The sequence below is a fragment of the Doryrhamphus excisus genome, chromosome 22 (genome assembly GCF_030265055.1).
Source record: "Doryrhamphus excisus isolate RoL2022-K1 chromosome 22, RoL_Dexc_1.0, whole genome shotgun sequence".
NCBI lineage: Eukaryota > Metazoa > Chordata > Actinopteri > Syngnathiformes > Syngnathidae > Doryrhamphus > Doryrhamphus excisus.
The window spans coordinates 12,544,096-12,558,597 of NC_080487.1; the positions used below are offsets into that span (position 1 = coordinate 12,544,096).

The following is a 14,502-nucleotide window of genomic DNA, read 5'->3' on the forward strand; positions in this document are numbered from 1 at the left end:
AAACTGATAGATTTTAATTACTTTCTTTTTGAGGAGGGGGCAACAGGGGCAGAAATCACTTTTTCACACAGAACATGTAGGTTTGGATTTTTTTTTTTGCTTTATTAATTAATTTAAGTTATATTTATTAAGTTGCTACAAACTTCAATAAATATTGCATATTTTGTGTTCTTCCCATCAAAGCAACCATGGGTTCTTCTCACAAAAATCTGTTCTATTGTACAAAATATTTGATATGTGAAATATTTTTTCACAGGACCATTTTGGGACCTGAGTGTAAAAAGTGTAACTTTTTTTTTAAACTGTCATTTTCTTTAAAGCTTATATGGGAATACGACGGAGTAATATATTGTTTTTTTCTGGTCTGCAGAGTGTCAAAAGTTGAGTGCGTCCGACCGGTTGATTTACATCGTCTGGAATGTGCGGGCTCACAAACACGACACACATATTGTCCTTTTTAGGGCATGAGGCTGTATTACGTAATTTAGGGAGCGCTCGGATCTCCAGCAGGAAAAAAAAAGAAAGGCAATGGATGTTGAGTGACGTTTATGTGCACCAATCAGAAAAGAGAAAAAGGAAGCCTCGCGCTTTGTGATTGGCGAGAAGGCGGGGTCTAGTGTAGTGACGTAGTAGTAGCTCAGTCAGTCAGGACGAGTTTGATGGTTCTTCTCTGCCCCGGGTTGGTGACTGAGCGGGGGCGGAAAAAGTGACTGGAAAGCGGGCTTCAAGGCGAAGGCTGGAAGTTTAACCTTCTTTTTTTCTCGGATAAAGCAGTCGCCATGCCGGTGTTCCACACGAAGACGATAGAAAGTATCCTGGAGCCGGTGGCCCAGCAGATATCCCATTTAGTGATCATGCATGAGGAGGGCGAAGTGGACGGCAAGGCTATCCCAGACTTGACGGCACCGGTGGCGGCCGTACAGGCAGCTGTGAGCAACCTGGTCCGGGTGAGTAACAGACTTCCGGTTCTTTTTAGTGGAAACTGTGGCGGCTAGCTACTTCGCGGCGGCTACCTGTCGCTTCATTGAGTAAACTTGTTGGCTTTGTAGTGGACGTGGCGTGGCTTTTGAATGGCAGCAAAGTCGTGGAAATGCCACGAAAGTTACCTTGCGGGGGGGGCAAAGGGCACTGACGCCCTTTGTTAAGGGTCCTACTGACCGAGTGGCAAACTTCAACTAGCAAAGTAATAAAATAATAGTCATTAGTACTAATAAAAACATATTACATGTATAATGAAATACTTGCATTGCACTAAACCAGACATTTTTTGTGGGGGGGGGGGCAAACTGACACCATTACTCACATAGGGGTGTCAATAAGTTGTCTAGATACCCAGTAAGGTGGCCCGGAAATCTGCACTCTGTGTGTATATGCTACCAACCCCGCCTCCACCCGTTGACGTTAGTACAAAAGGGCTCACTCCATTCATTCCGTTGTTCTATGGAACAGATACAAAAACCACTGCGTGAACCCCTCTCCTACCCGTCTGGAGGCGGGACATTAGGAAAACAGACACGCATGGACATCGCGATACCTAAATGATCAAGTTAACCATTTATTGTGTGATTAATTAATCGCCCACTAGACCTTTGAGAAATCTTGTCATGTTTTAATCTTGTGAGATTGTCCAAAATGGCCAATTTATTGGCCCGTGGCGCACTGTAAAAATAACATTTCAACCAAAAAAATATATATGATATGTTAGCATTTAGCACGAATAAAATTGTATTTTAACTAGAGCCGTGAAAAGTTAATGCTAACAGAGACAAGACACTACCAACGAATAATGCAGAATAACCAACATCTATGTGAACTTAGTCGCCATTTACAACAACAGTATGGAGATGAGGATGCTGAGGTTCTCAGTGGGAGTGACCAGGATGGATAGGATCAGGAACGAGTACATCAGAGGGACATTACATGTTAGCCGGAGGTAGCAGAGATGAGGATGCTGAGGTTCTCATTGGGAGTGACCAGGATGGATAGGATCAGGAAGGAGTACATCAGAGGGACATTACATATTAGCCGGAGGTAGCAGAGATGAGGATGCTGAGGTTCTCATTGGGAGTGACCAGGATGGATAGGATCGGGAACGAGTACATCAGAGGGACATTACATGTTAGCCGGAGGTAGCAGAGATGAGGATGCTGAGGTTCTCATTGAGAGTGACCAGGATGGATAGGATCAGGAAGGAGTACATCAGAGGGACATTACATGTTAGCCGGAGGTAGCAGAGATGAGGATGCTGAGGTTCTCATTGGGAGTGACCAGGATGGATAGGATCAGGAACGAGTACATCAGAGGGACATTACATGTTAGCCGGAGGTAGCAGAGATGAGGATGCTGAGGTTCTCATTGGGAGTGACCAGGATGGATAGGATCAGGAAGGAGTACATCAGAGTGACATTACATGTTAGCCGGAGGTAGCAGAGATGAGGATGCTGAGGTTCTCATTGGGAGTGACCAGGATGGACAGGATCAGGAAGGAGTACATCAGAGGGACATTACATGTTAGAGATAGTGGTAGAAGGATGCTGCGTTTGGAGCTGCCGGAAGTTCTCATTGGGAGTGACCAGGATGGATAGGATCAGGAACGAGTACATCAGAGGGACATTACATGTTAGCCGGATGTAGCAGAGATGAGGATGCTGAGGTTCTCATTGGGAGTGACCAGGATGGATAGGATCAGGAAGGAGTACATGAGAGGGACATTCCATGTTAGAGGCCGTGGAGATAAAGTCCTTTAGGCCAGACTGAGATGGTTGGGACATGTCCAGAGGAGAGATAGTGAATATATAATATATATATATATAAAATGTGGCATCCCTCATGGAACAGGACAGTTCCTTTACAGTTCCAGGCTGTCATGTAATAACATATAGGTCCTCTCATCAGTTTTCTATTGTGTAGTTAATGCTGAAAACCACTTTACCCTGGCGGTTGCCCTCAAAGCCACAAAATGGAACTGGTTAAGAAACATTCACCCTTGTGAAACCTGAACAAATATGCGGCTCGCTTCTTCCAAACGCTGCTTCAATCGTATAAAATGTACTTCCTGTTTGTTATTTGTACAGCTGCCTTTCATTCATCAGCATCGATGAGAACGGTTACTTCACTGTCACTCCCAAACACACAAAAAAATCTATCTCATTTGAGAGTGCTATTTATAGAACTTGTTTTCATGTAGAAGAACTAAAGGTGGTTTATTTTGGATGGGGCGCACTTGTTAGCACAGATGTGGCTAGCAAAAGCTTATGAATTCCTACCCCTTTTTGCAAGATATAATCATGTTCATGCCACAGTCTTGTTTTCCCCTGTTATTGTTATCATTGTAATATTATTATTGTTATTATCATTATTACATAGACATAGACTTTCTATATTGTCATTGCACAATAACACAGTAGTGAAATTGCCAACAAAATGTCGTCGCCTGGCCCCCCGTAATAATAAATAATAAATAATAAATAATAAATAATAAATAATAAATAATAAATAATAAATAATAAATAATAAATAATAAATAATAAATAATACATAATACATAATACATAATACATAATACATAATACATAATACATAATAAATAATAAATAATAAATAATAAATAATAAATAATAAATAATAAATAGATGACATCAAATGTGATCAACAATGCACAGCGTCAACAGTAAATTGCACAAATAATTTAAATAATTTTGGATAAATATTACCATTAATATTGTTATTATTATCACCATTATTATAATCATCATTAATATTACCATTTTCATCATTATAGTTGTAACAATTTTTGGATTTTTTTGTTTTTAAATTGCTTGTAGTATTTTTCTGTTATTTTCTGAAATACGCAGTATTTATGCTTTTATTGTCAATTTATTATAGCCCACTTTCCCCCCCCTGAGTGTAACATTTATGTATCATTTTCTGTATTGCATGTGTTTAATCTTATGCATTAAAAAACAATAACTTGAGACTGTTAGCCAAGAAGTTGTCATGACGTTGGTTTGGCAAAACAGGAATCTTTCATTCATATTTCCAGATTATGGTTCCATGCTCTTGGAGCACGGATGAATCAATGAGTTTTGTCATTATTTCCAGTTGCCGTGGCAACCCTATAACATTGACTTTGCTAGGAGGTCGGTGAAGTTCCTCTGCTTTCTGGTGTCATGACTCATACTCCAAAGGAAAAAAAAAAAAAAAAAAAAAGAACGACTGTTCTATCTCGCTTCCTATTCATGCTGACATTTGAACGATTCCTCGGACCACAAAGCGAATCCTAAATAGTTCACCCTCGGTCGTATCAGTCGACAAGTGATACTAACATGCAACTGTCAGGAGTCCGAGATGGCGTCTTGAAAGGAACAGGAAGAGGTTTCGTTTAATCGAATTGTTTGTTTTTGCAGACATCCTCAGGGCGGGGCCGTGTCATTAACCACATCTTGCGCACACTTCCTGTTGTGTCGACTCAGCTGGAAGATGTCTTGCTAAAGAACCGTTGTAGAATCTAATTGGCACAGTATTACAGTGGAATCTCTTCTGTTCAATGCCGTTAAGGTTCGGAACTCGAAAATCAATATAATTTAATATTAATTTAATTAATTTAATTAATTTAATTAATTTAATTACGTTAATAATTTAATTATAATTTAATTATTAATATTTCAGAGAAAATATGACTTTAAATGTTTCTTACGTCTCAATTATACAAACCATTACTCAATGCCGTTAAGGTTCGGAACTCGAAAATCAATATAATTTAATATTAATTTAATTAATTTAATTAATTTAATTAATTTAATTAATTTAATTAATTTAATTAATTTAATTAATTTAATTATAATTTAATTATTAATATTTCAGAGAAAATATGACTTTAAATGTTTCCTACGTCTCAATTATACAAACCATTACTAATAAACAAAAGTACACATAGAGGCATTTCACGGATTCGGGATAAATACCGCAACGTCCGCCCGAATCATGAGGAGGTGGTCGATCAACAATCTCTTCGTTGGAGCAAAAATGCGACATGCCAAAATAACATGAGCAAAAACATAGCCGTTACGTCAACAACCAGCCGTCGTCCTCAAACCACAACCACGACCACAGGACGCAGTCGGTCACATTAACAGACAGTCGGAAATCGCAAACTCTAACGCGATACATAACTGCCACGTTGCTACATTAGCATTAGCGTTAGTAAATCACCGTTGTTTGTAAATTCAACCAAAGGTCTCAGTGACAAAGTGTTCAGACATCTCTACAACAAGAATCTGGAGCAGTTCAGAATGAGTATTTACCTAATAATGTGACAAAAAAACCTTTTAACTTAAAACATAATTTGGATTGTCAAAAATATCAACCAGTCACAGAATGGAAAAATTCTCACTTCATGGTGGGCCAGCTAGGTGGCTCTGTGAGGCCAATCTGAAATCTGATTGATTGCATATACTAGTGTTTAAGTGACATGGGCCAGCACTCCTCATTCTGAAGGCCCTGGGCAGATTGCATTGCCGTAGTAACACATAGAAGCTGAAATCTATACAATGCAATACACTACATAACTGCGTGTGAAGGTTTTTTTTTTCTTAATAGAGGCTATCTTTGTAATGTAGTATCCCTGGGAGTACTTCCTGTTTCCCAGAGTGCTTTGCTGTACAGTTTTTGTAAAAAAAAAAAAAGGTTATTCTGCATTATACGTTTGTAGTGTATTGTTTGTTTTTATGCACCTATTGGTGTTGCTGTGTGTGTTGTTCTTTGGACACCAGGAGTAGGAATAGTCTGTGATTGGCCGGCGACCAGTCTAGGGTGTACCCCGCCTTACGCCCGAAGACAGCTGGGATAGGCTCCAGCACACCCTGCGACCCTCGTGAGGAAAAGCGGTAGAAAATGAATGAATGAATGAGTAGGAATAGTACCCTATTAGCTAATATGGTACGTCTCACACTTGAGTACCATGTAGTGGCTCAAATGTGACATGACACAATGAACTTTGAATGCTAATCTTGGGTCGCTAATTAATAGCGCAATTAAAACTAGCAAAATGTGTTATTCTGACAGACCTAGCCAATTAATTCCACATGCATACAAACAAAATGATACACAAAACAGCGTTAGCGTGCATCTAATTAAGATTAGACAGCTTTTCACAACAACGAACCGAACGCAAATGTAAAATGAATGGCGGGAATGTGAGGAATTCCCAGTCCAGCCGGGCAGGAATGCAAACCTGCTCCCTGGGTGGGGGGTTGAATGGATCCTTTTGAATGTGGAATGAAACATTAAAATACAATCATCTGTTTAAAAAGCCCCCAAAACGCAGTCTAAATCTGGTCATTCTTGTTATATATATATATAACATATATTATATTTGTGTATATATATATATATATATATATATATATATATATATATATATATATATATATATATATATATATATATATATATATATATATATATATATATATATATATATATATATATATATATATATATATATATATATATATATATATATATATATATATATATATATATATATATTTGTATATTTATATTATATAATAATAAAACGGCAAATAATAAAAACTTAATAAACCACATATAGTTGGTGGGTAGACAAATTATTTTTTCAGATTAAAATGAACAAAGCATTATTAGAGCCCTGTAGACATGACAAAACACGACTATAGCCACATTTATACTCTTTTTATTTACAACATATTGCGCAACTGCAGCGTCTTGAGACACATGCTAACTCGCAAACTAGAGAGCTAGCGACCTCAACGGTAGCCTTCAAGTTATTTCCTTTCAACTTAAATAGCCAAAAACTTACCACTTCCACACGAATAGGGAGGATAACTATTAACAGTTATTTAACCTTTAACATGAACATTAATTAAAACGTAATAATTTTTTCTGGGTACATGAACTAGTGTCCTGCGGGCCACATTTGGCCCGCGCGCCGCATGTTTGACACCCCTGGTATAAATGCAACGCTAAAAAAAGTCCTTTGTAGATCCCATTGTGAAGTCCAATTGGGTTGGTTTATCAGTCCAACGAGTATCAGTACCGCCATTCTTTTGACTCTTATTTCAGCCCCACTTGCACTTCATCATTTTTATAGTTCCTTTTTATAGACTTTGGGATAAAGACAGGAATGCTGGGGATGCGGGTGTCCGGGGGGGGGGGAGAATAACGTAAGCGTTTACTTCCTGTTGCTGTGCTGGTTCCAAGGCTTCCATGGTCTCCCATGGAGACACCCAAGCGTAGCACAAAACTGCCACTCATGTCGAGTGGGTAATAGAAGAGCTTCAGTCTGGAACAGGAAATGCAATCTAGAGACACACCTTTTACCTTTTGGTGGCAGTGACAAGTTCACACCCTAATAGAAAGTTAGTTTGGGAGGGGCACTGTTGTGTTTTTTCCAGCTCTACAAAGCAGTCTTGGATTACTTTACAGTGAAAAAAGTCCTAACCTAGTACTTTTGGGGTGAGATTGTGTACCAGGATTTCTCATTGACTGTTAGTGAGTTTTGACTTTTCTGGAAAGATTCCCAGAAGAAACATTCCACAATGTTGTAAAAACCATTCCCAGAAGAGTGGAGGTGCTGTGACATCCTCAAGGACTGGCAGTCTTTTAAGTGTTTTTGCCTTCAGTCCTTATTAGTCCCCTTTCTTTGATGGTAGTACATTCTCCCTGCATAGAAATTGACCAGGAAATGCAGGCGGCCAAGACGGGAAGACCCAGGCAGCTGTTGGCTCCCCACTCCCCCACCCACACCACTCAGCAGTGGGAGTGGGAGTCAAACAAGGGAAACCCCTCAGTAATGAGACTTCATCATAAAAGATATGCTACACCAGGGGTCTCAAACACGCGGCCCGCGTGCCAAATGTGGCCCGCAGGACACTACTTTGAACGTTTAATGTTAGTGCGGCCCCGCGCAAGTTTGATATGGATGCTGTATGGTATCATGTACCCAGAAAAAATTATTACGTTTGATTCATGTTCATGTTAAAGGTTAAATAACTGTTAATAGTTATCCTCCCTATCCGTGTGGAAGTGGTAAGTTTTTGGCTATTTAAGTTTAAAGGAAATAACTTGAAGGCTACCGTTTAGGTCGCTAGCTCTCTAGTTTGCGAGTTAGCATGTGTCTGAAGACCCTGCGGTTGCGCAATATGTTGTAAATAAAAAGAGTATAAATGTGACTATAGTCGTGTTTTGTCATGTCTACAGGGCTCTAATAATGCTTTGTTCATTTTAATGTGAAAAAAATAATTTGTCTACCCACCAACTATATGTGGTTTCTTAAGTTTTTATTATTTGTTGTTTTATTATTATTATTATATTTATTTATTACTGATTGATTTTCTTTATTCTTGATTTGTATATTTATTTTTCATCTTATTTTGTGCAGAAAAATAAAAATTAAGATATTTGAGAACAGTGGAATGTTTTATCAGAGCTTTTATTGTAGAAAATCGGAACCAAAGCACTAAAAATTTTGTATATTTTTCTGGTTATGGTTGATGTGGTAGCAACACATTTATCTGTAGCGGTCCAAATCTATGTATAGCGGACCGTCACAATTAAGTGAATGTATGGGAAACATTGCCGTAAATCATCGCCTTGGGTGTGTTAGGGTTGACATGGTAGCAACACATTTTTCTGTGGCGGTCCAAATGTATGTATAGCGGACCGTCACAAATAAGTGAATGTATGGGAAACACTGAAAACGTTTGTATATTTTTCTGTTTTTAATAAATGCGTTTTTTTTTTTTTTTTGTGGGAAAACCTGATGCGGCCCACTCTTGCCCAGACCCTAGCTCCAGTGGCCCCCAAGTAAATTGAGTTTGAGACCCCTGTGCTACACCTTGGCTCTCTGAATAGACAAAACATGTCTGGAATTGAACAGGGAATCTAAAAATCATTGTATCCTTTCGTAAGCGATAACGAGACTAAAATGACAGCGTGGGTTGAATGGTCGTGATGTGTTTGTTTTCATCGGGACCGTTTGATTTATGACTTTCATCGCCTCGCCCCCCCCATCTCCTAACAGTTCGACACCGCTTGACAGTTCCCGTGATGGAAGGCGTCGACCTCGGCCGCAACCTTCTTCCGCGTGGCACCTCTGAGTCATCGTTTTTTCGAACGATACTTGATACTACTTGGTTGGGATGGTATCGATCAGTTCAGGAGTGCTGGGCCGACATTCTTCGGAATCTTGTGTCATCGGATTTCAATGCAAAGTATGGGAATCACAATCCCGGGATGCTAAACCCCTTTCCGGATTATAGTTTCTAAGACCCGACCTTGTGCATCAGTGACCCTTATGCTACAATTGAATCATTGGCGCTCTTTGGTCCCTGCAACTAACAAGGCTTTGTGTCTGAGCTAGCTAGCATGTGAAAGGCAGACTCTGTCTTGGAATCTTGGAAAACTTCAGAGTGGCCTTTCACTCTCCCAAGCGGAGTGGAGCGCTGTCAACAAAAGCCAGCCTGTTCTAAAGCTGCAGACACTTCATCAAGTCCCCCATCTTTCACATTGCAGGGTTTCCAAACAGTGGCCCTCTGACAAAAAGGAGCAACTGCATTTCCCTTTAGTTAATATGAGCTAGCTAACAATACACTGCATTTCTACTTCAAAGCCTCTACAGTGTTTTATTGTTTGATATAGTAGGTGCTGTGATCACAAGCACATAATTTGCATTGGGTGTGGGGGGGGGGGGGTCATGACCCCCCCGCAATAATCTGATCCAACCAGTATAATCCACTCGACTCACAAATCACATCATTCCGATTTAATAAAAATCTGCGTTATTTTGCATTAGTAAGTAGTAGTAAGTAACTCCCCCCTCGCTGAATACTTGGTATCACCCAACCCGCTTTCTCTATCCCATTGATGGAGAACTAAACCTTCATTCATTCATTCATTCATCCATTTTCTACCGCTTATCCTCACGAGATTTTGGCTGGTGTTCAACATGCAGCTATAAATGATGATGATGGATGGGTTTGCTTGAGCGATGAGGAACAGTACCACAAGTGGACATTTTGCTGAGGTATCGCAGAGGCGGGGATCTGACAATTTCTGGTGATGTCATTCATTCATTCATTTTTCGCTGCTTATCCTCACAAGGGTGGGGGGGTGGGGGTGCTGGAGGTGGCCAGCCAATCACAGGGCACATATAGACAAACAACCATTCACACTCACATTCATACCTATGGACAATTTGGAGTCGCTAATTAACCTAGCATGTTTTTGGAATGTGGGAGGAAACCACAGTACCCGGAGAAAACTCAGAGGGTGGAATTGAACCCTGGTCACCTAGCTGTGAAGTCTGCGCGCTAACCACTAAACCACCGTGCAACTCTAAATCTAATTAAGAAAAAAAATCATGGCCAAAAAGAGGTAAATACCGGTGTTGTTAAGCTCGATTAGTTTGATCAATTGTTGTTTGTTCGATTCCCAGTTTCCTGTGAGGTGAATCAGACGTTGTCAGCACTAAAGTCCGTTAGCGAAGTTAGGATGCATACAAACGAAAAGTATTTTAGACCTTCATATTACCTTCATTGCCGCAGTGTCCATGTGACATAGCTAGTTAGCTCGATGTCAGCCAGTGCAACAACACATCGAGGGCCTTAGGAGACCCAGGCATCAGAAGCAGCTTGACAACAACAGTTGGTTCTATTTTTACACCAAATTGTTTGCTCAGATTTGGAACTTAAGCGGACAGGGTCATGAGAAAGAAGGAAGTCGGTGCAGAATGTTAGAACTCCACATTGTTAGCCCATCATTCCTGTAGCCTAAACTGAGTTGAAGACATGTCTGTACTTGACTTCAACTCATATAAATGGAGGTGCTTTGGCCTTTGTAAATCGTAAATCGTAGCCTCGGGTGTGTTATGGCTGACGTGGTAGCAACACATTTATCTGTGGCGGTCCAAATGTATGTATAGCTGACCGTCACAAATAAGTGAATGTATGGGAAACACTGCAGTAAATCATAGCCTTTGGTGTGTTATGGTTGACGTGGTAGCAACATATTTATCTGTGGCGGTCCAAATGTATGTATAGCTGATCGTCACAAATAAGTGAATGTATGGGAAACACTGCAATAAATCATCGCCTCGGGTGTGTTATGGTTGACGTGGTAGCAACACATTTATCTGTGGCGGTCCAAATGTATGTATAGCGGACCGTCACAAATAAGTGAATGTATGGGAAACACTGCAGTAAATCATAGCTGCTGGTGTGTTATGATTGACGTGGTAGCAACACATTTATCTGTGGCGGTCCAAATGTATGTATAGCGGACCGTCACAAATAAGTGAATGTATGGGAAACACTGCAGTAAATCATAGCCTTTGGTGTGTTATGGTTGACGTGGTAGCAACACATTTATCTGTGGCGGTCCAAATGTATGTATAGCTGACTGTCACAAATAAGTGAATGTATGGGAAACACTGCAATAAATCATCGCCTCGGGTGTGTTATGGTTGACGTGGTAGCAACACATTTATCTGTGGCGGTCCAAATGTATGTATAGCGGACCGTCACAAATAAGTGAATGTATGGGAAACACTGCAGTAAATCTGAAGCATCTGAATCAACTTCCGGAATTTGCTACAAATTTGGCACCGGCACCCACTTGGATGCGAGTATAAGCGGATTAGATTTATCCTGATGCGCAAACCAGAGCAAGCAAGAGGTTCTTTTCAGTTTTAACCCCAAAATGGCTGCACAAAGTGTCTTTCCACAAAGTCAATATTATCGTAAGACATTTCCAACATGCTTGGCCAAGGACGGCTTTCGTCTTCGGTGGCCGATGATGTGACGTGTCAGCATGTCCGAACGCTTCTTGTGTTACGTCCTGCGCTCTCAGTTATGTTAACTGCTGCTCTATATCCTTTGACCTTAGCTTGACTGAAGCACCCTCGACACTCATATTGGGTCAGGATTGTTAAGAATTATTGTATTTTACAAACTATAAGTCACTCCAGAGTGTTGCAACATTGCTGAATTTAACATGCCATACAGACAAATATAATCCCTTATGTAGTTACTTTGACACTTCTAATAGCAGAGAAGGCAGCAGTGGTGTTCAAAATGCAGCTGTAAATGATGATGATGGATGGGTTTGCTTGATAGGTTGAGGAAGAGTACTACAAGTGGATCTGACATTTTGCTGAGCTTGTTAGATATCTGACAATTTCTGGTGATGTCATTCATTCATTCATTTTTTGCTGCTTATACTCACAAGGGTGTGTGTGGGGGGGGGGTTGTGCTGGAGCCTATCCCAGCTGTCTTAGGGCAAGAGGCGGGGTTGACAATTAAGCTAACATGTTTTTGGAATGTGGGAGGAAACCACATTCATGCATGCACGGGGAGAACATGCAAACTCCACACAGAGACGGCCGAGGGTGGAATCGAACTTGGGTCTCCTAGCTGTGAGGCCTGAGTGCTAACCACTTTTCCACCGTGCAGCCAGTAAAACAGCAAAAAACTAAAAAAAAATTTTTAAACATTATTTTACAAGCGCATAGTCAAAATATTAATTTAACAATAAAGTAATAATAAAAAAATAAGAAATATAAAAATAATAATTTTATGAAAATAATTTTTCTTTTCTTTAGCAGCATAAAATTTAAATATGAAAGTTGTCATACTGTAAGAAACAAACAAACCAAATTTTAATTTTCGGAAAATTTGGTTAATTAGACGCTAACCACTCAACCACCGTGCAGCCTGGTGATGTCAACATATGCAAAATAGATGAATAACTTTACTCCCATTATAAACTTATATTGCCATTCTCACGATGACAGGAAGTCCCACACACGGCAGACATGCTTGTTCTGGATGCTGAAATGGGGGCGGAGCTAATCAGCTGTTATCGATACCATTCTTTTTCACTGATATCGCTATACCGATATACCGATCAGTGGCCGGGGGCATTATGCCTGCTTTATGCCTCCCATGCGGCCCCCACAGGGTTGTCTTTTTGTCTTACGTGTGTCCTCTTGTGTCTCCAGGTGGGGAAGGACACGGTCCAAACCACGGAGGATCAGATCATGAAAAGGGACATGCCACCAGCGTTCATCAAGTAAGTAAATGTTGATCTGGTCTCTGGCTTTGTTATAGTAATGGCCGCCCAAGCGAAGGTCACACATGGCACGTTAAGTGTCGTTGAGTCTTGACTTGACTCGAACTCAAATACCACAGGAGTGGAGGACTCGGGGTGGAGTGCCCCCTTTACAAGGACCACTGCTGCGTCTATTTTTACTGATCTTAGACTCGCCCCTTTTGTTTGTTTTTGGTTGGAAGAACGACACAACTTCATCTTAACCATTAAACATTCGCTTGCAGTGTTTTCCCTCCGTCCGTCCGGGTCACAGATCTTTACAACCAGAGCCGAGGGAGACATCTTAAGACCCGAGAGCACCCACCCCCCCTGCAAGGTCAGGGATGAAACGCATTGGTTGTCAGGGCTCGACAACATTTGGCGCCTCCAAGTCACATCGTCACCCTGTCGTCATCCATCAGCGCCATGTGCTAAGGAATGCATGGGCGTCACTAAATATAGTACCTGTTGGGGGGCGGGAGGGGGGGGGGGGGGGGATTGTTTTCTATGAAGGACATCTTGGCTGTAGTGTGTATTACCGTAAATTGGCACACACACAATCAAATTACCAGGACCTTGTTTAGTATAAGTTGGACTTTATTTCCCTGGTGTGGCTTGGTTATGGGACACACATGGGTTGGTGGTTGGTATTTGTGGTACTTTGTGGCTTTAAATTTAATTAAATTAAAATAAATTAAAATAATTTAAAATAAATTAAAATAAATTAAAATAATTTAAAATAATTTAAAATAAATTAAAATAAATTAAAATAAATTAAAATAAATCAAAATAAAATAAATTGAATTAAATGAAATTAAACACATTTATCTGTGGCGGTCCAAATGTATGTATAGCGGGCCGTCACAAATAAGTGAATGTATGGGAAACACTGCAGTAAATCATCGCCTCGGGTGTGTTATGGTTGATGTGGTAGCAACACATTCATCTGTGGCGGTCCAAATGTATATATAGCGGACCGTCACAAATAAGTGAATGTATGGGAAACACTGCAGTAAATCATCGCTTTGGGTGTGTTATGGTTGACGTGGAAGCAACACATTTATCTGTGGTGGTCCAAATGTATGTATAGCGGACTGTCACAAATAAGTGAACGTATATGGGAAACACTGCAATAAATCATCGCCTCGGGTGTGTTATGGTTGACGTGGTAGCAACACATTTATCTGTGGCGGTCCAAATGTATGCATAGCGGACCGTCACAAATAAGTGAATGTATGGGAAACACTGCAGTAAATCATCGCCTCCGGTGTGTTATGGTTGACGTGGAAGCAACACATTTATCTGTGGCGGTCCAAATGTATGTCTAGCGGACCGTCACAAATAAGTGAACGTATGGGAAACACTGCAGTAAAT

At 40.3% G+C, this 14,502-nt stretch overlaps 1 protein-coding gene across 1 annotated transcript in view; it reads left to right on the forward strand.

Annotated features, from left to right (window-relative positions):
• Window positions 1–635: 635 nt before the first annotated feature.
• The window catches only part of LOC131109309 (vinculin), a 28,347-nt gene continuing 14,480 nt past the window's right edge, over window positions 636–14,502 (forward strand). The window contains exons 1-2 of the mRNA XM_058061191.1: window positions 636–947; window positions 13,040–13,110. Of these exons, the coding sequence (XP_057917174.1) occupies window positions 780–947; window positions 13,040–13,110 (239 nt within the window). The 5' untranslated portion in view covers window positions 636–779. The remainder of the gene's footprint in view (window positions 948–13,039; window positions 13,111–14,502) is intronic.